The sequence below is a fragment of the Trachurus trachurus genome, assembly GCF_905171665.1.
Source record: "Trachurus trachurus genome assembly, chromosome: 5".
NCBI classification, from domain to species: Eukaryota; Metazoa; Chordata; class Actinopteri; order Carangiformes; family Carangidae; genus Trachurus; species Trachurus trachurus.
The window spans coordinates 2,690,874-2,715,189 of NC_139896.1; the positions used below are offsets into that span (position 1 = coordinate 2,690,874).

The 24,316-nt window shown below is 40.8% G+C and overlaps 1 protein-coding gene across 1 annotated transcript in view; it reads left to right on the plus strand.

Moving 5' to 3' along the window:
- Positions 1-24,316, plus strand: part of dip2bb (disco-interacting protein 2 homolog Bb) — a 93,508-nt gene that overhangs the window by 19,907 nt on the left and 49,285 nt on the right. The window contains exons 2-7 of the mRNA XM_083972415.1: positions 9,953-10,024; positions 12,991-13,155; positions 17,130-17,255; positions 18,630-19,061; positions 19,688-19,852; positions 21,248-21,367. Of these exons, the coding sequence (XP_083828541.1) occupies positions 9,953-10,024; positions 12,991-13,155; positions 17,130-17,255; positions 18,630-19,061; positions 19,688-19,852; positions 21,248-21,367 (1,080 nt within the window). The remainder of the gene's footprint in view (positions 1-9,952; positions 10,025-12,990; positions 13,156-17,129; positions 17,256-18,629; positions 19,062-19,687; positions 19,853-21,247; positions 21,368-24,316) is intronic.

The following is a 24,316-nucleotide window of genomic DNA, read 5'->3' on the forward strand; positions in this document are numbered from 1 at the left end:
GTATTCTTCTCCCCCGATCTAAAAGCAGCTTGGACCAACAATTAAAGGTAACGAACCTACTGCTATTACTAGGGGGATCATGGCGATGGGCCAATTTTCAAAAATGTTGAACTATCCCTTTAAACTGCTGCATGTAAAGTTTGTTCTAAGGTGAGAGAAGTTTACAGCAGTAAAACAAGTCTTTCAGCGTCAGTGGTTGAGTCATTCCTCTTTGTTTACCAACTGATTCCAGGTCAGTGTCTGTGAGGAACGATGACTCTGAGTTTTCTTTGAGCAGCACCTGGTCGTGGACGCTTTAAAGGGATAGTTCAACATTTTGGCAAATTGGCCCATTGCCATAATCCCTATAGTCATAGCAGTAGGTTTGTTACCTTCTAAAACAACTCTGTCTGGTAACGTTGTGTTATTATCTCATAGCGTGGTGAATGTGCAGGTCACAACTTGTCCACCAGAGCGTTGTGGAGTTGTTGGATTGTGTATTTGATGAGTTTGATGAGGGAAACCAAGAAATCCCATAATGAGCCTCCGTAGTGTAGCTCTGAGCAGCTCACGGCTCTGCTCCGCCGTTCTAAAAATAGCTTGCACCGACAATTAAAGGTAACGAACCTACTGCTATGACTATAGGGATTATGGCAATGGGCCAGTTTGACAAAATGTTGAACTATCCCTTTAAGGTCCAATGCTGTTCTTTTGTTTTCACTTCATGGTTGATTGATTGATTGATTGATTCAATTTATTGCCATTACACATGTTAAAAAACAATCAGAGTGCATACGCAGTATAATAAAAACAAAAACATACATACAAAGTGCACTGGTGTTGCATTCAGGTGCAGTCAGGCAGACGGCCGTCGGCAAACCAACCGGATGTCATTTTACTCCACCAGAGAAAGACGGTAAAACAATACCACATCACCATGACAACAGGTTGTCATGCCACTTGTTTACATAGACGCATGTTTATCCTGTTACATGCAGCGTCTGTTGTCTGTCTGACGTCTGCCCCATTTCACCTGAATGCAACATCAAGAATACGTTCAGATATGCAACCGCACCGCTAGATGGGGGGGATTCCTACACACTATACCTTTAATAATGCAAAGATGTACTGAGAGACATTTGCAATTTGATGAAATGAATGAATGAGAAATACAATTCTGTTGTGAACAGCTGCCAAGTGGTTTGGAGGTTTGTCCGTGTTGTTTTGAGAATGTAATTTCTGTTTCGAAAAATGAGCCGAACCAACGGAGGAAAACTATAATAATGAGCCCTGAGAGGAGACACAGGATCAGCTTCTGAACTTTGACAGAATCGAGCTGCTTTCTTGTCTTTTCATTCCTTTCTGCACCTCACTTCCTTAATACTTTTTCACTTGGTGTTCAATAACGTGTTTTCTCTCCGCTGTGTCTGAACCATAGACTGTATAAAGAATGGACGTAGCACCGTGACGTCACCCATTGGTTTGGGGGAGTCTGTTTTGTGCCGCTACTATAGTAATAGTAAAACGGTAGAGTTTTAAAAAAATTCACCCCCCTCAGAGTGTGTGCGGGGGTAGAAACTATCGGTTGAGACGAAAAAAATGAAATGTACCAGGCTGTAAATATGTTTTTTTAAGCTGTAAAGTTGGCTATTTTAACATGGGGGTCTATGGAGAGTTGCTCCCTTCTGGAGCCAGCCCCCAGAGGAAGCCGGGGGGATTGCAGTTTTTTGAACGCGGAAGTGAGCTTCACTTCTCAGACCGACAACTGCCCCCTTGGTCTGGACCTGATGGAAACCTGTCAGTCAGAGTCAGTCACGCTGCACAACGCAGTTTATCACAACTTTTGAAAAAGATTTAAAACCACAAATCAAGTCAAACTGCTGCTGCTGCTGCTGCTGTGTGTGATCTCTCATCTCTGGGTGGTTTTCTGGAGGATGTTTGCTCTGCAGCTCTTTATCGCCCCTCAGGAAGGTTGATTATTCTGCAGATAAACAACCAACCAACACTCCTCTCCCCCCTCCTCCCTCCTCCTCCTCCTCCTCCTCCATGACAATAACACACTGCAGCTCACATCAACAAATGAAAAGAGCCGTTTTTATTTCATCATTTCTTCAGTCTGTTGCGAAAACAAAAAAACTGTGGATTCGATCCGACGTTGTGATGAATTAGGAGCTGGATGTCGTTGTTTGTTGCTGCATTCCTCTCTCTTATCTTCAGACCCTGTTGAAACTGTCTGTTTTCTCTGAGATAACAGCTGCGAGTCCTAACCCCCCCCCCCTCTTCACCCACCACTGTAATATTTTAACATGTGTTGGTATAATTACAGGTAAATAAAACAGGTGTTGACATGTGTCTGAGCTGAATTCAGAGAAAAAAGCAACTGAGAGACGAGATGAAGCCGAGGGAGAGAGAAAGAGAGAGAGAGAATAGAGGTCGGTGGTTAATTACTATTCAGACGGAGTCGCCTGTGGGCTGGAAGGAGAGAGAGACACAGAGAGAGAGAGTGTGTGAATGTTACACTGCAAAAACTCAAAATCTTTCCAAGAATATTTGTCTTATTTCTTGTCAAAATGTCTCATTTCTAGTCAAAACTAATCTCTTTCCACTTAAAATAAGACTCATCACCTAAAAATTAACTTGTTTTTAGATCAAATTTACTTGTTTCAAACAAATTCTCACTTGAAATAAGTAGAAAACTCTGCCAGTGAAAGCAAGTTTTTTGTGCTTGTAATAAGAAAGAAAAACCTTTCTACTTATTTCAAGTGAAAATCTGCTTGAAAGAAGTAAAAAGTGTCTAAAAACAAGCTGCTTTTTTATGTATAACTATGTATGTATGTATAAATATACTTATTTTAGGTATAATGAGATTTGTTTTGACTAGAAATGACATTTTGCCTAGAAATAAGACAAATATTCTTGGTAAGATTTAGAGTTTTTGCAGTGTGACTTCTACTAAAGAAACAGGAAGTGATGCACAAGAATAAAAGCCCTGCCAATAAATAAAAAAAGGATTTGCTCCACTGTCAGATTTTTCTACTTATTTCAAGTGAAAATCTGCTTGAAAGAAGTAAAAAGTGTCTAAAAACAAGCTACTTTTTAATGTGATGAGTCTTATTTTAAGTAGAATTAGATTTGTTTTGACTAGAAATTACATTTTGACTAGAAATAAATAAGACAAATAGTCTTGGTAAGATTTTGAGTTTTTGCAGTGTAGAAACGCAGCTCTGGTGTGTTTTTGTGTTTTTGTGTTGTCGTCAGTCTGCTCTGCACCGTGGAGAAGAAGAGAAATCTTGTACGTTCTAGAGGAGGTGAAGTGAACTCGTCGTCAGCCGTCAGTCAGAGCGAGGAGCTGCGGCCGTGACCCGGTCACCGTGAGGGGAAGTGGGTTAACGAGGCCGAGTCGAGCTCCTAGAGCCGTTTACCAGAGAATAAACTGTGATTCAGAGGAAATAAACAAACTTCCTCTGTGGCCTGAACTCACTCTGATCTCACTGTTTATTAGATGTTCTTATAGCTTCACTTTAGTTTAACTTTAACTCGTGATTATTTATTTTATCTCATTAACTGAATCTTACAGGGATAGTTCAACATTTTGTCAAATTGTCCCATCACCATAATCCCTATAGTCATAGCAGTAGGTTCGTTACCTTTAATTGACGGTGCAAGCTGTTTTTAGAACGGCGGAGCAGAGCCGTGAGCTGCTCAGAGCTACGCTACGGAGGCTCATGGGATTTCTTGGTTTCCCTCATCAAACTCATCAAATACACAATCCAACAACTCCACAACGCTCTGGTGGACAAGTTGTGACCTGCACATTCACCACGCTATGAGATAATAACACGTCACCACACAGAGTTGTTTTAGAGGGAAATGCATGCAAAACCACTGATGCGCGTTGCGTTCAGGGACAGTTTTTCATCAACAGTCTCTGTATTTCCCTCTAAAACAACTCTGTCTGGTAACGTTGTGTTATTATCTCATAGCGTGGTGAATGTGCAGCTCACAACTTGTCCACCAGAGCGTTGTGGAGTTGTTGGATTGTGTATTTGATGAGTTTGATGAGGGAAACCAAGAAATCCCATGAGCCTCCGTAGCGTAGCTCTGAGCAGCTCACGGCTCTGCTCCGCCGTTCTAAAAATAGCTTGCACCGACAATTAAAGGTAACGAACCTACTGCTATGACTATAGGGATTATGGCAATGGGCCAATTTGCCAAAATGTTGAACTATCCCTTTTAAATATTCATTTGGCTCCTCCTAGTCTCAGTCATGACATTTTAGTTGTGATTATTGATCGAATTGTATTTTTCTGATCATTTTATGCCACTATTTTAGTCTAAGCCTGAACATAGTTTAATAATACACATAGGCTACACCCGATGAATAAGAAAAGACATTTACTGGCTTTCACACTAAATCCATGATGCTAATGTCAATAGATGTTCAGTGAAATGCAAATATTAGATCGAATATATTAGAAATAAACAGTTTGTGGCCAGTCAAACCCCAAACGGTGGAAATCTGACGTTTCTGTTGGTTTCATCCAGATGTTTTTATACAGATGAATGTTTAAACAGTTTAAACCTTTATGCAAAATGATGTCATAACGGTGACCGGCCTCACTGTTCGCTGCTTTTATCGAGCACTTTGTAAACTCACGTGCAATACATATATATATATAAATAAAGTTATTATTATGAATAATAAATATCAGATCTAAAGGCCGTCTTCTTCTTCTGCTTTCAGTTTTAACCCCTCAGCTGCTGGGTCTGATGAAACTAACAGACACAAAATAAAAACAGATGAATTTCAAATCATCCAGATGGAAGAGTGATTACTTTGAGATTCATTTAATGCTACGCCGGCCCCTCCCCTCCCCCACCCCGACTCTCATCTCCCTCCATCCCTCTCTCCCTCCCTCCATCCCTCTGTGTGTGTGTGTGTCTATCTGCAGAGAAAGAGAAACTGCCTGTTCACATGAGCTAAAAATAACTCATGTGACTGAGCGAGGCCAACTGTACCGTTCATGCATTACTTATGGAAGTGTTTGCTTTTCCTCCATTTCTCCTTGGGATATAGAAAAAAAAAGATGGAGGAGCCTCAAGTCCCTGTGGTTGTAGATTTTGTGTTGTCTCAGCGTGTGTGTATCTGTGTGTGTGTGTGTGTCTGTGGGTGTGTGTTGGATTTGCTGAAACGTTGCTTTTGTTTTCTGTCGAGCTGAAGATAATCAGTCAGTCTGGATCAATAGGTTTTCTCTGTCTGTGCTGCTGCGTCAAAATGTTACTTGTCACCGTGACGACTCCAAACTGATCAGGTTAATAATCAATAATCAACTAAACTTGTTCAGTTTTTTTTTCTTGTGGTTTCATTCATCAGTTATACCAAATATTTGGGATGGATGGATGGATGGATGGATGGATGGATGGATGGATGGATGGATGGATGGATGGATGGATGGATGGATGGATGGATGGATAGATAGATAGATAGATAGATAGATAGATAGATAGATAGATAGATAGATAGATAGATAGATAGATAGATAGATAGATAGATAGATAGATAGATAGATAGATAGATAGATAGATAGATGGATAGATGGATGGATAGATAGATAGATGGATAGATGGATAGATAGATAGATAGATAGATAGATAGATAGATAGATAGATAGATAGATAGATAGATAGATAGATAGATAGATAGATAGATAGATAGATAGATGTCTTAAACTCGAACACTTCCTGTGTAAACAGAGACTTTCTCTAAGTGTGTGTGTGTGTTCCTACATGTGATTGCAACACAAGTTCATGGAGCGTTTAGTAAAGTAGCTGTAGTGGGTCAGTAGATATACAGTAGATATTGATTTGCACCAGTGAGTTCAGTCTCTTGTTTGTTTCCTGGCTGAGTTTCACTCACACTCACTACAACAGAAAACCAGTGGAGTTGAATCTTCCCTCAGTGTTGCATCATGGGACTGATTCACCTGTGTCACCTGACCTCTGACCCCCGTGTGAGTCAGTGTGTCAGGAAATCCTCCTGCAGCTCTAATCTCTATTGTCCCGTGTGTGTGTGTGTGTGTGTGTGTGTGTGTGTGTGTGTGTGTGTGTGTGTGTGTGTGTGTGTGTGTGTGTGTGTGTGTAGCAGTGAAGAGACGACGATATGAGCTGCAGCCGCTCGTCGTCTGTGCATCTCAGCAGCCTAATTCTAATCAGGGATTAAATAAAGCTGCGAGCTCAGAGAGATGAAACAACGGCACAAGAGTCAGAGTTACTGCTGCTCGTTACACACCGAGAGTCGATGCTTAAAGGGATAGTTCACCCAAAATTGAAATTGCACTCATTATCTCCTCCCCCTCATGTTGACTAAGGGTTGGGAGAAGTTTCAGAGTCCTCCGTGGCTTCTCTGAGTTACAGGGGGTCTCGGCGTAGCAGTGCATGTCCATATAACGGTTGCAAATGGATACCAACTGTCTTCGTAACAAAAAGACACACCAAAAAACATCCAAATACCTCCATGCTGCTCGTCTGTAATGTCCGTCTTGTATTGAAGCCCACAAATGCGAAACTGTCCCGAAAAAAACCAAGCTTGAAATATAGACGTATTTAATTTTTTTCGGGATAATTTCGCATTTCGGGGCTTTGCAACCGTCATATGGACATGCACTGCTACGCCGAGACCCCCTGTAACTCAGAGAAGCCACGGAGGACTCTGAAACTTCTCCCAGCCCTTAGTCCACATGAGGGGGAGGAGATAATGAGCAGGGTTTCCCGCAGCGCTTTCCTGTTAAGGCGGCCGCCTTAACAGGAAAGCGCTGCCACCTAAACTAAAGTCTTAAAAAAATTAAAAATGTAGCGATATCCCCCCCCCCCCCCCCCCCCCCCCCGTCGGACGAGCGCCTTCATTCATCTCCGCATCCTCTCACACACATGCACACCACAGAGAAGCGCGCATGCATATAGCAGCGCGCGCGGCGAAACTTAATACGGCGCGCGCCGAACCCCCCCCCCCCCCCCCGGACGATCGATCGATCCGCTCGCGCCCCCCCCCCCCCCCCCCCCCGTCAACAGGACAGACACCACCTTAACTAACACATTTTCTGGGGGAAACACTGATGTGCAATGCAATTTCAATTTTGGGTGACCTATCCCTTTAAGAATTCAAACTCTTTTCATTGAGAGAGTTCAGCTGGAAGAATGTAGTGAGATTTTCTTTTCAACACTGCTGCAAACAGACAGTCACATCCAGTCACTGAAGGGGAGTTAGTACAGTTACTCTTTTGTTACTTTATATCTTGGTAAAATACCTGAAACAGTCCTTTACAAGGATAAATACTTATTGAAGATACTTTGGGCGAGTTGTAGGGAAGCTATAAACAAAAATGTTTTCAAGTTGATTCTCCAACATGGAGCAGTGGCACGAGATTGTGAAAGAAATCTATTGCATGGAGAGATTTAGCTCTGTTTTAAAGGGCTAGTTCAACATTTTGGCAAATCAGCCCATAGCAGTAGGTTTGTTACCTTTAATTGTCGGTGCAAGCTATTTTTAGAACGGCGGAGCAGAGCCGCGAGCTGCTTAGAGCTACGCTACGGAGGCTCATGGGACTTTCTGGGGAAGTATATGGTGCTGTGCAAAAGTTTAAGGCACTATTAAGTAAAGTGAAGAAGATGCTTTGCCATGAATAGTCTTTATTTATGGATTAACTAGTTCAGTCGACAGTAGAAACCTGAATCAGATCAAAACACTTGTTGAAGGTTGTTGAAGCATCTTGGAGAACTCTCTTTTGCTCTCAAATCTCTTTTTTGGTTTCAAATCTATTCTATTTGATTGAATAATAAAGGAACAAAATTCTCTCCATAAGATAGTACTGTATATAGAAGTGGCAACGAATTCCACTCTAGGATAGCTCTGAACAAAACTGATTTCTTCATCACATTAGTGTTGGCTTTAGGCAAAGTAAACCTCCCTTCTATAGCATGTCTTGTCGGATAATTATGTCGACTCCACTGATGTGAGAACAAACAATACAAAACATTTGGAGACTCGTTTACAATAATATTCCTAAGGAAGTTCAACAAAATGTAAGAGCTTCTTTGAGTGACAGTTAGCCAACCCAGTTGCTCATGCATATGTGCCACATTAGTTCTGTACACTGCAAAAACTCAAAGTCTTTCCAAGAATATTTGTCTTATTTCTTGTCAAAATGTCTCATTTCTACTCAATACTAACCTCTTTCCACTTAAAATAAGACTCATCACCTAAAAATTAACTTGTTTTTAGATATTTTTTACTTGTTTCAAACACATTTTCACTTGAAATAAGTAGAAAAATCTGCCAGTGAAAGCAAGTTTTTTGTGCTTGTAATAAGAAAGAAAAACTTGCTCCACTGTCAGATTTTTCTACTTATTTCAAGTGAAAACCTGCTTGAAAAAAGTAAAAAGTGTCTAAAGACAAGCTACTTTTTAATCTGATAAGTCTTATTTTAAGTATAATGAGATTTGTTTTGACTAGAAATGACATTTTGACTAGAAATAAGACAAATATTCTTGGTAAGATTTTGAGTTTTTGCAGTGTAGGAGCACTGTAGTACACAGCGTGCTGCTTTATTTTGTGCCACTTGTACGTAATTTGTTTAGATCCTTCATTGAAGCACTAGACCAAATTGGAGAACAATAATCTAGCTGTGACAGAACTAATGCATTTGCAACTTGTTTCATTCATGTGCCCTGAAATGCACTTTGCTCAATAAAGAGCAAAATGAGTTTTTAAAGGCTTTTAAAAAAAAATAATCTTGGTTTGAATTCTATAAATGTGGGTCGTGACTTAATGACCATGTGGAAATGTGGAGCCCAGAGTGAGACTAGTTGAGAACCCCTGATAGATATAGATGATCTACTCCTAGTGAAAGTGGAGGCAGCTTCGTGTTTCAGTTTCAGTGGATTTTCAGTGTGTGAGTGTGTTGTTGTGAACGTGACAGATTTGACCACAGAGGAGTTCTGGCTGCTCCGTCACCGTCGGGGCTGTTGCAGATGGGATGTCGACGGGGGGAGGACGGGGGAGGACGAGGTGTTACGGGGACACGCGGCTACACTTTCATTACTTCATGTTCTCGCTCGTGACTCAGGATTCCTGCTCCTGTGTCCTCTGGCTGCACCGTTTCTCCTCCTCTTCCTCCTCCTCCTCCTCCTCTTCCTCCCCCTCTGTGCTCTCGTCACTCACTCTTTCATCTCTGAGTGTCTCCCTCTCTCTTTCATGCCTCTCTCTGTCTCTTTTTTCTCTGTGTATCTGTGAATCATCTCATCTCTGCGGCCCACGCTTCCCTCAGTTTCCAATTTTAGTCCTGTTTTGTTTTTCCTTTCATGTCGTGTAGTTGGAGCGGAGCCATCTGTTCTTCCTTCTTCCCTTTCACTCGCTCTTTTTCTTTTTTTTAACCTCCCTGCTGTTGCTCTCTCCTTCCTCTCTGTGTCGTTTCAACAGGTGGTGATCGACTGTACACTGCAAAAACTCAAAATCTTTCCAAGAATATTTGTCTTATTTCTTGTCAAAATGTCTCATTTCTAGTCAAAACTAAACTCTTTTCATTTAAAACAAGACTCGTCACCGAAAAATTAACTTGTTTTAGATCATTTTCACTTGTTTCAAACTAATTTTTACTTGAAATAAGTAGAAAAATCTGCCAGTGAAAGCAGGTTGCTTTGTGCTTGTAATAAGAAAGAAAAACTTGCTCCACTATCAGATTTTTCTACTTATTTCAAGTTTCTTATTTTAAGTAGAATGAGATTTGTTTTGACTAGAAATAAGACAAATATTCTTGGTAAGATTTTGAGTTTTTGCAGTGTACTCAGACAAATGTGTTGTTGTTGTTGTTGTTGTTGTTGTTGCATCTATAGTAAAACAAAACATAACAAAACACTTGAATGAGTCTCGTCTGAACATCTGTGTGAAGATTCAAATGTGTGTGTTCTGTCTCTACAGGCGACATAACGCAGAAAGGCTACGAGAAGAAGAGGACCAAACTCCTGGCTCCGTACTTCATCCACACTCCAGGTATAAAACATGACTCAGCAGCAGCAGCACGCATCAGACTACACAGGAGAAAACGCAGAGTCATGTTTTTAACCAGTGCCCATTATCTCTCTCTCTAAATATATACAGCTCTGGAAAAAATAAAGAGACCACTTCAAAATGATCAGTTTATCTGGTTTTTACTATTTGTAGGTTTGTGTTTGAGTAAAATTAACATTTTTGTTTTATTCTATGAACTACCGACAACATTTCTCCCAAAACTGAAATAAAAATATTGTCTTTTAGAGCTTTTATTGGCTGAAAATGACTAAACTAGTCTAAATAACAATGATGTTTTAAGTCTTTTCAGACCTTGAATAATAATAATGCAAAGAAAACATGTTCATATTAATTCCTAAACAATACAGCAAGAATATTTTAACTCAGGAAGAGTTTATAAATCAGTTTTGTGGGATAATGTCAATGTTTAATCCCAGCAGTGGTTTTTATTTATAATCTTCCTATAAAACCAGATGTGGTTCAGGTGATGACCTCATCAGAGTCTCATTAAAAAGAATGAGTTGTGTTTGTGTTGGTGTTTAAAAAAGAAAAGAAAAGAATGACTGTCATACATGTAGAGATGCTTTTAAGAAACATTTGTGAAAGTGGTCTCTTCATTTTTTCCAGAGCTGTATATACTGTATATATACTATATGACCTTGTTGTCACATTAATGTCTCATAACAACAAAGTGTGACTTCACTCACGACTTCACACTGTAGATTTATTAAAAAAAAAACAGAAACAACAAAACAAAAAGGTCAATAAATATTAATCTGTAAACTGTGATAAATCAATATAAAGATATAGAAGTGACGGTGCTCACTGCTGCCTCCTACTGGTCCAGTCTGATCTCCCATCATCCCACTGGTCAACGTCCAACACCAGCTTTTATTTTGGAGACTTAAAAAAAAAAACTACACTAAAAACTAAAACTATAAAGGACTGTTTTGTCCTTTATTGGACATTTGCATTGGATTCTGTGTTTTCTTTCCTCTTCTTTTTTAAGCTGAGCTGGTTTGCATGACTTGTAGTGACGTCAGTTACAACCTGGTCAGAGCAAGTTCAGAGATAAAAAACCTCAGTAAAAAAACAGATCAAGTTCTGGGACTTGAAGACAAACAAACTGACAATAGAATATAATAGAATAGAATAACGAAATGAAAATGCCAAACCAGTCAGTGTAGCCTTCAAGGTAAATACATTAAAGAAAAAGACTATAAAGGAGCATAAAAAGTAGCTAGAATAAATCATGTTAATACTTAGTAAAATAAAAATAATTAAAAAAAAACACACAACCACACATTCAATCCTAAAATTCCCAAATTGCACAACTGAGTGTGGTTGACAGAAACTTAAAAAACAGGAAGTAAATTATCCAGTAAATAAAACACTCAAGGAGCTCCTCTTCAAAATAAAACAGGAAATAAAATATAAAACCAACTCTCCCTCAGGGCAGCGACCATGACACATCTGGAACATCCCAACTCCTTCATTTCCTGACAAAGAGAAATAAAATAAAAATAAATTAAATTACTGTCAGTTTAATATAATTACTTAAAAGTTAAGTGAAGATCTTTGGCTCCACTTCCTTCCTGTTTGTCTCCATATTTATTTGAAATTTCTTTATCTGGATAAACCCTTTTAGATGTAGCCTACCATCCCGTTTTCGAGGGGGTCCAAACATATAGACAAACATAGATTCATCAGACAAACATGTTCTCAACAATATAGAAAAACAGACAGACAAACAAAAAAAAAAGAGTCAACAACAATAAAACAAACCAAGGACAAACCACAGTTAATGTAACTACATTGAAACAATACAACTGTGATAAGGCCACAATGGCCAACACTGAGACTGAAATGACAGTATATAATAATTAATATCAATTCATGGATCTGATATTAGCAGGAAGGTTGTTCCAATCTGCTGCTGCTTTAAACATAAAAGCTCTTCTACCTTGTTGTATATGGTGTAAGATACTGCTGTAGATAGGATGGGTAATTAAAGTAAATGCATTTGTACAGGGCCGGCCCTAGGATTTTGGTGGCCCCCTAAACAAGATTTTTTACTCTAAGCGCAAACACCAAATCACTGGTTAAAACTGACGTGTTTATGCCTCTGAGGTTTGAGGCCATTTTCTCGACTTTTACATATTTTCTTAAATTGATATTTTTAAGATACTTGCAGATGTAACAATACTCAAGTGTTTCATGTCTAAATATTAGAACCTCCGCTGTAAGCACACTGAGGCCAGTTTGTCCTACAACACTGTAGAAAGAAATAATTTAGGCCAAATGCTGGAAAATTGAGGTCTGCTTTTTGAAAAAAATTCAAATCCGTTGTGAAAACACTCCTTCAGTCATGAGAATGAACTGTTTTGGTGCTTGAAATATGATATGAATACAGTAATAGATAAGTGTAGAAAACAAGTCTAAAATGACATTTTGTAAGATTGCTTTTTGAGCACAAATGTTGTCATTCTGCCGTTCTATTTTCACCAAATGTCTCAAATGTGAGATAAAAGAAGCTGAATATTGACTTCACATTACATATAAAGCTCATAGCTGCACGTGCAGACCTCAGGATGTTTAAATGACTTGATGAACCCCGGTACCTTTCTGATCATGTGGCCCCCCACCTAACGGCTGTGGCCCTAAACAACCACATAGAGGGTTTATGCCAGGGACCGGCCCTGCATTTGTATATCAGCTGTAACCAGTGCATGTGTCTTCTCATATTCAATGTTGGCCAGTTGAGTCTAGTGTACATTGTGCAGTGATGGGTAAGAAAAGGGCATCCAAGGACAAATCTACAGAGTCTATTGTAGGCTATGTTAAGTGAAGCAAGGTCTCATTTATGAGCACTTTGATATATAACATCACAATAATCCATCAATTTATGTATTAATACGTCTGTGTTTGTTCTTTTTCCCCTCCGACAGTGGAGCCCCCCCCTCAGAATGACGTGGTGCAGCCTCCCGCTCCCAGCTCCTCCTCCTCCTCCTCCGGCCACGCCCCCCCTCCCTCCAGCTCCTCCCGCTACCGGGAACGCCGCTCCCGCAGGACGCACCGCGGAGGAGGAACCAGGGACGACCGCTACAGATCAGGTCAGAGTCAGAACGCAACGACCACGTCACAGTCACAGTGAAGTCCCATATGGACTCTGAACCTTGTACAGGAGATCGCAGGTTCGATTCCCAACTGGGACGACCCTTTTGCTGCCTGTTTCCTCTTGCCCGGCCACTGTCCTGGAAAAAAACGCCTGAAAAAATTACATTTAACTCTGCTGCAGTGTTCGATTCCTCCGGCACCAGGTCCACTTGTTGAACCAGGCTGGGAGCAATTAAAGAAGTGCGTGCGTGCGTGCGTGCGTGCGTGCGTGCGTGCGTGCGTGTGCTGAGCTTCACACCCAAAATCATTTCACTATCAGTGCATCTTCAGACTATGTCAGACTGTCGTCGTCTCACACCGACTCTGATCCTCTTGGAGGTGAAACGGTCGACACGCTGACTCCACATAATGCAGTAAAACATTTACAACCATTTTAATTTACAGGCCGTTAATTACCTGATAATGTCAAGAAATAGCCAAGAAATAACAATTAATTGCATCATAATGTCAAGAAATAGCCTGGAAGTAACAGTCAATTTCATAGTAATGTTGAGAAATATAGCCAAGACCAAGACTTGAACAAGGCTTGAACTCTCTGGGACCTCATACTGATTCATTTGTTCTGTTTGCTTTTTTTTGTTTTGTCTTTGTCTTTTCCGTACCTAAGATATAAATATTCCCAATAGATAAAAAGTTAAAAACAAGCAGCAGGTTGAACACTGGAGTTTTACTCAGAGTTTTAGTCTTATTACTGTATATTATATTATTAAGAAACACAGATCAGATCAGATCAGAGCCAGGAAGACGGAGGAGACGCTAAATTCAAATTGGAATCATAAAAAACATGAGGATCGTACCACAACGTTGTGTCAGGTTTTTCTTGGTGCAGAGGTTGAAGTTGTGTAGAAATGATGAGCTGAAATAAATCTGACTGGAGGAGGAGAGAGAGACAGAGAGAGGAGGATGAGCTGTTTGCTGTATAAATAGTCCTTTTCTGTCCTCCATTTTACCATGAGCAGCTCCATTCAGTTTGTCTTCATCAGTCAAAAGTCTGAATAAAACCTTCACTCAGCTCAGACTCTGTCACAGCTGAGAGAGGAGGAAGTGTTAAAACAAAACAGCTGCAGTTAAACAGTTTGTTCATCCATGCATCTATGGTTTAAAGGGATAGTTCAACCTTTTTGGCAAATTGGCCCATTGCCATAATCCCTATAGTCATCATAGCAGTAGGTTCGTTACCTTTAATTGTCGGTGCAAGCTATTTTTAGAACGGTGGAGCAGAGCCGTGAGCTGCTCAGAGCTACGCTACGGAGGCTCATTATGGGATTTCTTGGTTTCCCTCATCATCAAACTCATCAAATACACAATCCAACAACTCCACAACGCTCTGGTGGACAAGTTGTGACCTGCACATTCACCATGCTATGAGATAATAACACAACGTTACCAGACAGAGTTGTTTTAGAGGGAAATTCATGCAAAACCGCTGCTGCGCGTTGCCTTCAGGGACAGTTTTTCATCAAGCAGTCTCTGCATTTACCTCTTTAAGTATTAAGAGGAATAAAGCTCAGTCTCATGGTGATTTTACTCTGTTCTGTGAAATTAAGGCAATAAAGTTTGATTAATTTATTTGCACAATAACATAAACAAGGAAGCAAAATAACAAAAATACAGAAAGTAGATGTGCAGGTGAGATTTAGAAAACCTGGAGAGGGTTAAAGAGTAACAACAACAAAAAAGTTAATGGACAAATGAGTTAAGAGTTAAGTAGAAGAAGTCCATCCCAAAGGAGCAGATAATGTCTGAATAAATAATTATATAGTTTTTAATTACATTCGTGTGGAGGAAACCAACATGTTTGTGTGAAGAGTTGTGATGATTCTTCTGCAGGTTGATGAGACGTTGCTCCAGTTTTGCTGTTAAAGGGATAGTTCACCCAAAATTGAAATTTCACTCATTAGGGCTGGGAGAAGTTTCAGAGTCCTCCGTGGCTTCTCTGAGTTTCAGGGGGTCTCGGCGTAGCAGTGCATGTCCATATGACGGTTGCAAATGGATACCAACTGTCTTCGTAACAAAAAGACACACCAAGAAACATCCAAATACCTCCATGCTGCTCGTATGTAATGTCCCTCTTGTATTGAAGCCCCAACAAATTTGACGAACCAGAAAGAGAAGCTTCCGCTACAAACAAGCTTCGCATTTCGGGGCTTCAATACAAGACGGACATTACAGACGAGCAGCATGGAGGTATTTGGATGTTTTTTGGTGTGTCTTTTTGTTACGAAGACCGTTGGTATTCCTTTGCAACCGTTATATGGACATGCACTGCTACGCCGAGACCCCCTGAAACTTCTCCCAGCCCTTAGTCGACATGAGGGGGAGGAGATAATGAGTGAAATTTCAATTTTGGGTGGACTATCCCTTTAATAAAGTTTCTGCAGAGACAGAAAAATAAAAAATAAAACTCCACGATGAGTTTATATTGAAGTTTTTATTATTTCTATGAGCTGCAAGTGCAAATGGAGAAGTTCCTAGATTAAATTTCCTCCCACTGCTCCAGTTATTACAGATCGTTCATAACCGGCCTGTCAGGCCTCAGACTGATGCTTCTGTTTCTATCGCTTCCATCCAGACTTACGGCTCTATTTTAATTCTCTCTGTTAATTGGAGCTAATATAATAAAACTAACTCCCCCTCCTTCCTGTTGACATGTGTCACAGAGTCGTCTTCTCCTGTGCTTTGCGAGGGCGACAGCGACACGTTACGAGGGAGGATGATTTATGTGTGAGCTGTGTGTGGTTATGTAACGGCGGTCCCTGCTGCTGCTGCTGCTGCTGCTGCTGCTGCTGCTGCTGCTGCTGCTGTGTAATGAGCTGTGCTACATCATTTATTCACATGCAATGATGTTTGAATGGAAACAAATGAACGAACGTCCCCCGAGTTCATGATGTGATTTGTCAGTGAGTGGGCTTCATGTTGCACATGTCGTCGTGAGTGTGTGTGTGTGTGTGTGTTCTTCCTCACGTGGTCGTTTAAAAAAAAAGAAAAAAGAAGTGTCTGTGGGTGTCATCAGGGGGAAATAAATACCTCTGCATTTATTATTGTCTGTATTGTCAGTGCATATGTGTTGTAAGTGTGCGTGCACAACGGGATTTTCTTCTGATTCAACATTCAAGATTCTCAGAAAGAAAGAAATGAAAGATTCTCCATCAGTCGAATGAATTAGATAGATAGATAGATAGATAGATAGATAGATAGATAGATAGATAGATAGATAGATAGATAGATAGATAGATAGATAGATAGATAGATAGATAGATAGATAGATAGATAGATAGAACCAAAGGGAAATTCAACAACCAGACTTCCACAAATTCACAGCAGTACATAAAGTATAGACAAGTTGTGAGCTGCACATTCACCACGCTATGAGATAATAACACAACGTTACCAGACAGAGTTGTTTTAGAGGGAAATACAGAGACTGTTGATGAAAAACTGTCCCTGAAGGCAACGCGCATCAGTGGTTTTGCATGAATTTCCCTCTAAAACAACTCTGTGTGGTAACGTTGTGTTATTATCTCATAGCGTGGTGAATGTGCAGCTCACAACTTGTCCACCAGAGCGTTGTGGAGTTGTTGGATTGTGTATTTGATGAGTTTGATGAGGGAAACCAAGAAATCCCATAATGAGCCTCCGTAGCGTAGCTCTGAGCAGCTCACGGCTCTGCTCCGCCGTTCTAAAAACAGCTTGCACCGACAATTAAAGGTAACAAACCTACTGCTATGACTATAGGGATTATGGCGATGGGCCAATTTGCCAAAAATGTTGAACTATCCCTTTAAATGCATCATCACAAGTCTGATCTCTGATCTGCTGGATGAAGAGAAAAAAATAAAATAAAATTCAAACTGATGCCACAGATAAAAGATGTTCTAACCTGTATCTCTGTGTTGCTCTCTGTGTGCAGACATCCACACTGAGGCCGTTCAAGCTGCTCTGGCCAAACACAAGGAGGAGAAGATGGCGTTGCCGATGCCGACCAAGCGGCGCTCCACTTACGTCCCGTCGCCGATCGAAACCCGGACGCCACCAGGTAGGACAAAGACAGGTGTCCTCTGACCTGTACGGAGCTAAATCGGGGTCAAATGTTTTGTACTTGAAATAGTAAAATTTGAAACTGAAATTTCAAGTTTTGATCTTGAATTTTGAAAAATACATCAACGTTATTCAAAATAAAAATAAATGTACAAAACGTTTTTTCAGGTTAAATATAATTATGATCAACTCTGGTAATTATTTTGAATAAATCATTTATTTTCATATTTCACTTTCATATGTTTTTGATATTTGGGATCATATTTCTTTCAGATGCATGTTTTATCTTTTCAGATGCAGATCATAGTACGGCAAAAACTAGAAATCTTTCCAAGAATATTTGTCTTATTTCTTGTCAAAATGTCTAATTTCTAGTCAAAACTCATCTCTTTCCACTTTAAATAAGACTCATCACCTAAAAATTAACTTGTTTTTAGATCATTTTACTTGTTTCAAACTAATTTTCACTTGAAATAAGTAGAAAATCTGATAGTGAAAGTAAGTTTTTTGTGCTTGTAATAAGAAAGAAAAACGTACTCCACTGTCTGATTTTTCTACTTATTTCAAGTGTAAATAGGCTTCACAAAAGGAAAAAAGGATCTCCCGCACACTGTCCGATCACTTGCAAAAACTTTATTATAAAAGAGACAACGTTTCTACTTTTTCAAGCAGAGATTTTTGAAGTGAAAATAGGCTTGAAATAAGTAAAAAAGTGTCTAAAAACAAGCTACTTTTTATGTGAGGAGTCTTATATTAGGTATAATGAGATTTGTTTTGACTGAAAATGACATTTTGCCCAGAAATAGGCCAAATATTGGTAAGATTTTGAGTTTTTGCAGTGAACAGTTTCAAATCTTTTTTTCAGTTTCAGACTTTTGACCCTGATCTAGCTCCACACTGCAAAAACCACACTGCAAAAACTCAAAATCTTACCAAGAACATTTGTCTTATTTCTAGTCAAAAATGTCATTTCTAGTCAAAACTAATCTCATTCTACTTAAAATAAGACTCATCACATTAAAAAGTAGCTTGTTTTTAGACACTTTTTACTTCTTTCAAACATACTTGAAATAAGTAGAAAAATCTGATAGTGGAGCAAGTTTTTCTTTCTTATTACAAGCACAAAAAACTTCCTTTCACTGGCAGATTTTTCTACTTATTTCAAGTGAAAATTTGTTTGAAACAAATGAAAATGATCTAAAAACAAGTTAATTTTTAGGTGATGAGTCTTATTTTAAGAGAAAAGAGATTAGTTTTGACTAGAAATGAGACATTTTGACAAGAAATAAGACACATATTCTTGGAAAGATTTTGAGTTTTTGCAGTGCATAGACCTGAACGTTCACTCTGTTGTTTCTTCTCTGTCCCTCAGACTCGTCATCCGGCTCTGAAGACGACACCAACGTGAGGAGGCAGTCGGCCGGCGTTGCTCCTCCTCCTCCTCCTGCTTACGCTGCTCCCAACCCCAACCTGCAGAGCCCCGACTCCTGGATCAACCGCTCGGTGCAGGGCTCGTCCACCTCGTCCTCGGCCTCGTCCACGCTGTCGCACGGCGACGCCAAGCCGCAGCCGCAGCCGCAGAGCCACGCACAGCCGCAGCCGCAGTACAAACCGCAGTACCAGCCGCAGTACCAGCCGCAGTACCAGCCTCAGTACCACCAGCCTCATCATCATCACCACCACCAACATCATCATCATCATCAGCAGCAGCCTCCTCCTTCTTCTCATCAGCCTCATCATCCTCCTCAGCCGCAGCCGCAGCCTCAAGCCGCCGTGACGGACATGTTGGCTCACAGTCGCATCGGTGAGACGAGTTCAGCAGCTGCAACCACAACATCTGGTTTTTCTGTCGATGCAACACGAGTTTCATGGTTCATTATAGGGATAGTTCACCCAAAATTGAAATTTCACTCATTATCTCCTCCCCCTCATGTGGACTAAGGGCTGGGAGAAGTTTCAGAGTCCTCCGTGGCTTCTCTGAGTTACAGGGGGTCTCGGCGTAGCAGTGCATGTCCATATAACGGTTGTGAATGGATACCAACTGTCTTCGTAACAAAAAGACACACCAAAAAACATCCAAATACCTCCATGCTGCTCGTATGTAATGTCTGTCTTGTATTGAAGCCCTGAAATGCGAAATTGTATCTGTAACTCAGAGAAGCCACGGAGGACTCTGAAACTTCTCCCAGCCCTTAGTCCACATGAGGGGGAGGAGATAATGAGTGCAATTTGAATTTGGGGTGAACTATCCTTTTAAACTTTTTTAAATGATAAAATGAAGGAGAAATGCTTTTCACATTTCAGACCTGAGACAAAGTGAACAAGAGAAAAAAACGAACTGATGCTTTGTTGCATAGCTACAGTATAAAACCCCCAGAATGAATCCTGTTTCCAGTTGTTGAGACTCCTTGTCATTTGTCTCCTCTGCAGCCCCCCCCTCCTCAGAGAACAGCGGCCCCCCTCCCCCTCCTCCTCCAGATGTTACAGCTGGAGCTCCTCCGGCCCGCGGCCCGCGGGTCGACCTGACCTCCAACGCCGTCGTCCGGGGGATGAGCCGCGGGCAGAGCCGCTCCAGCATGATGGAGACGGCCGACGGTAAAGAGCTGCACATCACATCACACTCCTCCTTCTCCTCCTCCTCCTCCTTCTTCTTTTTCTCCTCCTCCTTCTACTTCTTCCTCTACACTGCAAAAACTCAAAATCTTTCCAAGAATATTTGTCTTATTTCTTGTCAAAATGTCTCATTTCTAGTCAAAACTAATCTCTTTCCACTTAAAATAAGACTCATCACCTAAAAATGAACTTGTTTTGAAAAATGTTTTCATTTGTTTCAAACAGATGAAGATGAAAAGTCTAAATTATGTGGAAAAAAAGTTGAAATTATGAGAGAAAAAGCAACATATTATGCAAAAACAAGTTGAACTTTTGAAATAAAATGTAAAAGTTATGCAAAAATGAACTTGTTTTGAAATAATTTTTATTTGTTTCAAACAAACTTTCACTTGAAATAAGTAGAAAAATCTGCCAGTGAAAGGTGAAAGTTTTTTGTGCTTGTAATAAGGAAGAAAAACTTGCTCCACTGTCAGATTTTTCTACTTATTTCAAGTGAAAATCTGCTTGAAATAAGTAAAAAGTGTCTAAAAATAAGCGAGTTTTTAAATGTGATGAGTCTTATTTTTAGTAGAATGAGATTTGTTTTAACTAGAAATAGGACAAATATTCTTGGTAAGATTTTGAGTTTTTGCAGTGTACTTCTTCCTCTCCTCCTCCTCCTCCTTCTTCTCTGCAGCCTGCAACCAATGACGTCATCATTAATCAGACTTTTACTGCTTTCTCTTCTTCCTCTCGATCCCTCTTCCACCTCTCACATGTTTATTTGACCGACTCATAGGAAGAGGTAATACGAAGAGTAAGGAAACACTTTAATGTTTAATGTGTGTTTGCTGTAACACCCCCCTCCTCCCTCGTCCTCCTCCTCTCCCCGACTCTTCCCTCCTGTTTGTAAGAAACTATCAGAGAAATCAAACAAACAAAACCACCACAAACGAATCCTTCACGTCTGATCCCAAAGAGAAAATCAAACAAACCTTTTCCCCACTTCTCACCGTGTTTCCTCGTGTCGTCGCCACCTTCGTGCTTCGTGCTGCTGCTTTTCATCCTTTAATAACGTGACAACGATCAATTCAAAGACCAATTAAAACATTTAGTTTAATTTGAAAATCAATCAATCAATCAATCAATCAATCAATCAATCAATCAATCAATCAATCAATCAATCAATCAATCAATCAATCAATCAATCAATCAGAGTCTCCCGAGGTGAGAGGATGAAGAGCAGCAGACTGTGAGATATGAACACGTGTCACTCAGCAGGTTGTTGGTGTTTTGTGGAGCTGTGTGTGTCTGAACCTCGGTGTGTGTGTATCTGTGTGTGTGTGTGTGTGTGTGTGTGTGTGTGTGTGTCACTGCCACGCCTCCACCGGTCCGTAGGAGTTCCTGTGAGCAGCAGAGTGTCGACTAAGATCCAGCAGCTTCTCAACACCCTGAAGAGGCCGAAGAGGCCGGAGCTCAGCGAGTTCTTCACCGACGACTCCGAGGAGATCGTAGAAGGTAAAAAAAAAACACAAAATGTTCAGAGTGACTTCGCATTTAACATCTGTAACATTATTATACACGATTCTCATTGTACTTATTTACGGTATATGGTTATTCTGTCCTCACTCTTGTGTATCTGTACAAGGCTAGACAGATAGCGTACAAAAACTCAGCCAAACCGTCTTCAGTTGTATGGTTTTTTACTGATGCCGTTTCTGTAAAACTGAACAGTACAGAACAGAATTTACTTACATGCAATACATAAATATACATAAAATACTGACACTGTAAACATGTGCAGAATCACTTTTTACAAACAATACTTACGGACAAATCTACTCCAAGGCTGAACGTAAAGGAAAACACTGCTCACTGCAGGCTGCTAGGCTACTAGCTGCTAGCTGCTAGCTTTTGACTGTAGCACATGGAGAAGGGAAAAAAGAAACTTAAGGAAATGACTAATACCAAAAGTCACCACTAGGTGGCCACAAGGTCAGGGGCTCAGCACACTCCCCGCCTGGTATATTTACAAATATACCACTATAAATTAGTTCTTCTGTCCATTTTCAGGTAGGAGTACAATCACCTCCGTAACAGGCCTGAGATATGTTTTAGCAACTCCTTGCTTCCTGATCTTGACTTCAACTTTCCGTACTCGGTTGTCAGCACTTGGTAAAGTTTTCACTATAAGCCCAATAGGCCACTCATTGCGTTTGACTTGACCATCTTTAAGCAAGACAACATCGCCTTCCTGTACATTTCGCTTCTCGCCTTGCCATTTTCTTCTGGTTTGCAATGTTGCAAGGTACTCTTGCTTCCATTTTTTCCAGAAACAATCTGCAAGACCTTGAACCTGTCTCCACTGACTTTTATAGAGGTCTTTGAGTTCAAAGTCTCCAGGTGGCACTGACACAACACTGGCCTTCTGGGTCAGAAGCATTGCAGGTGAGAGAACTTCAGGCGTTTCAGGGTCGGTCGAGACAGGAACCAATGGTCTGGCATTCATTATAGCCATGACTTCAGCCATTAGAGTGGTCAACACCTCATGTGTGAGGCGAGTAGTTGAGGATTTCAACAGCAGACCATCAAGTATGCGTCGCGCAACACCAATCATACGTTCCCACACACCGCCCATGTGAGATGAATGCGGTGTGTTGAACGTCCATGTACAGCCTTGATCCTGAAAGTACTCTTTGACCTCTGGGTCATTGACATTAATCTTTAGCTCCTTGCAGGCCCCAACGAAATTTGTGCCTTGGTCTGACCGGAGGTGTTTCACTGGTCCTCTGATTGACAAGAACCGACGCAAGGCATTGATAAAGCTGGAGGTCGACATTGACTCCACAACTTCCAGATGCACTGCTCTGGTGCTCAGGCAAGTAAACATTACGGCCCATCTTTTACTTTCAGGACTGTGGCCTCTTGTGCGACGGAATGTGATGTTCCACGGCCCAAAAACATCCAGGCCAACGTGTGTGAAAGGTGGGTCTACGACAACTCTGTCTGCAGGCAAGTTAGCCATTTTTTGTACCTCCATGCGTCCTCTCAGCTTCCTACAGGTGACACACTTATGCACCACACTGGCAATGAGCCTCTTAGCTCCAACAATCCACAGTCCTGCCGTGCGTAGGGCCCCTTCGGTGAACTGACGGCCTTGGTGAGCTACCTGGTCATGGTAATGCCTGACTAGCAGTACAGCAGCATGGTGACCCGCTGGGATTATCAGGGGATGTTTCTCTGCTTCTGAAAGATCAGCTGACTGCAAACGACCTCCGACTCTCAGCAACCCCTCCTGGTCAATAAAGGGGTCGAGTTTGTTAAGAGGACTTTGTGAATGAACCTCTTTCTCCTTTGAGAGACTTTCAAACTCTGCTTTATAGACTTCGCGCTGTACACACTGAATGATCACTGTTTTTGCTTGTGAGAGGTCTGTGGAGTGCAGACTGTTGCAGCAGTGCCAGCCTGCGCACTTTCCTGTGTGAGAAGTCTTAGAGAATGACTTTGCAATGTGGATGAGCATTTTCATTGCTCTTAGAAGGGATTTCCAACTTGAGAAACGTTCAAACCTATGTGACCCCAACATCCGTTCTGCAACATTGGTGACAAGAGATATGACCTGAGGGCGAATCTCTGTATCCAACGATGGCTCCACGAGGTCAAAGGATTCCGTTGGCTCGCACACCTCCAAATCAGCCTGTTTTAGAAAGTCAGGGCCTGAGAGCCAAATGCTGTGCTGTAGGTGAGCTGCCGGAATGCACCTTGTTCCTTGATCTGCTGGATTTTGATCAGTACTGACATGATGCCACTGGTCTGGTGTTGAAGACTTTCTTATCCTGGTCACTCTATTCGCCACATACACATAGAATCGGCGAGTGATGTTGTTTTTTTTGTGATCAAGTTTTTATTATTTCATCCCCCCCGCCCGTTTTACAATATGCCCACATTAAATCAAATTCACAGTTACTTAATTGACATATATACATACACCACCTTAAATCATATATATATATACCACCGTACATCGTACATATACCACCATACATCATATACAAAATGAGTATTTCATAACCATGTGGGCTATTGTCCCACCCTTATCCCACCCCTACCCCTCTGGCTTATTTCCCTCCCCTCCCCTTCCCCTTGCTGGATTTAGTCTCTGAACATAAAGGGGGAAGTACATCACATACAGTTCAATTAATTAACACAGAAGTGTCAAGTCCCCTTGTCCCTCTCCTCTTCTACTAACAAATGTCCAAAGAGTACACCAGTAATAATGGAAATAAATAATTAAGTAATAGTAAAAAATAAAAATAAAAAATAAAAATGACCATCCTGAGATAAGGGTGATCTTATCAGTTCACACTGCCAGTAGTATCCCCCAAATATTCCACATACATACATACCAAACATACCATACAGGTACCCCTTAACTCCCAATTCCCTATGCACAAATTTACCCAGACA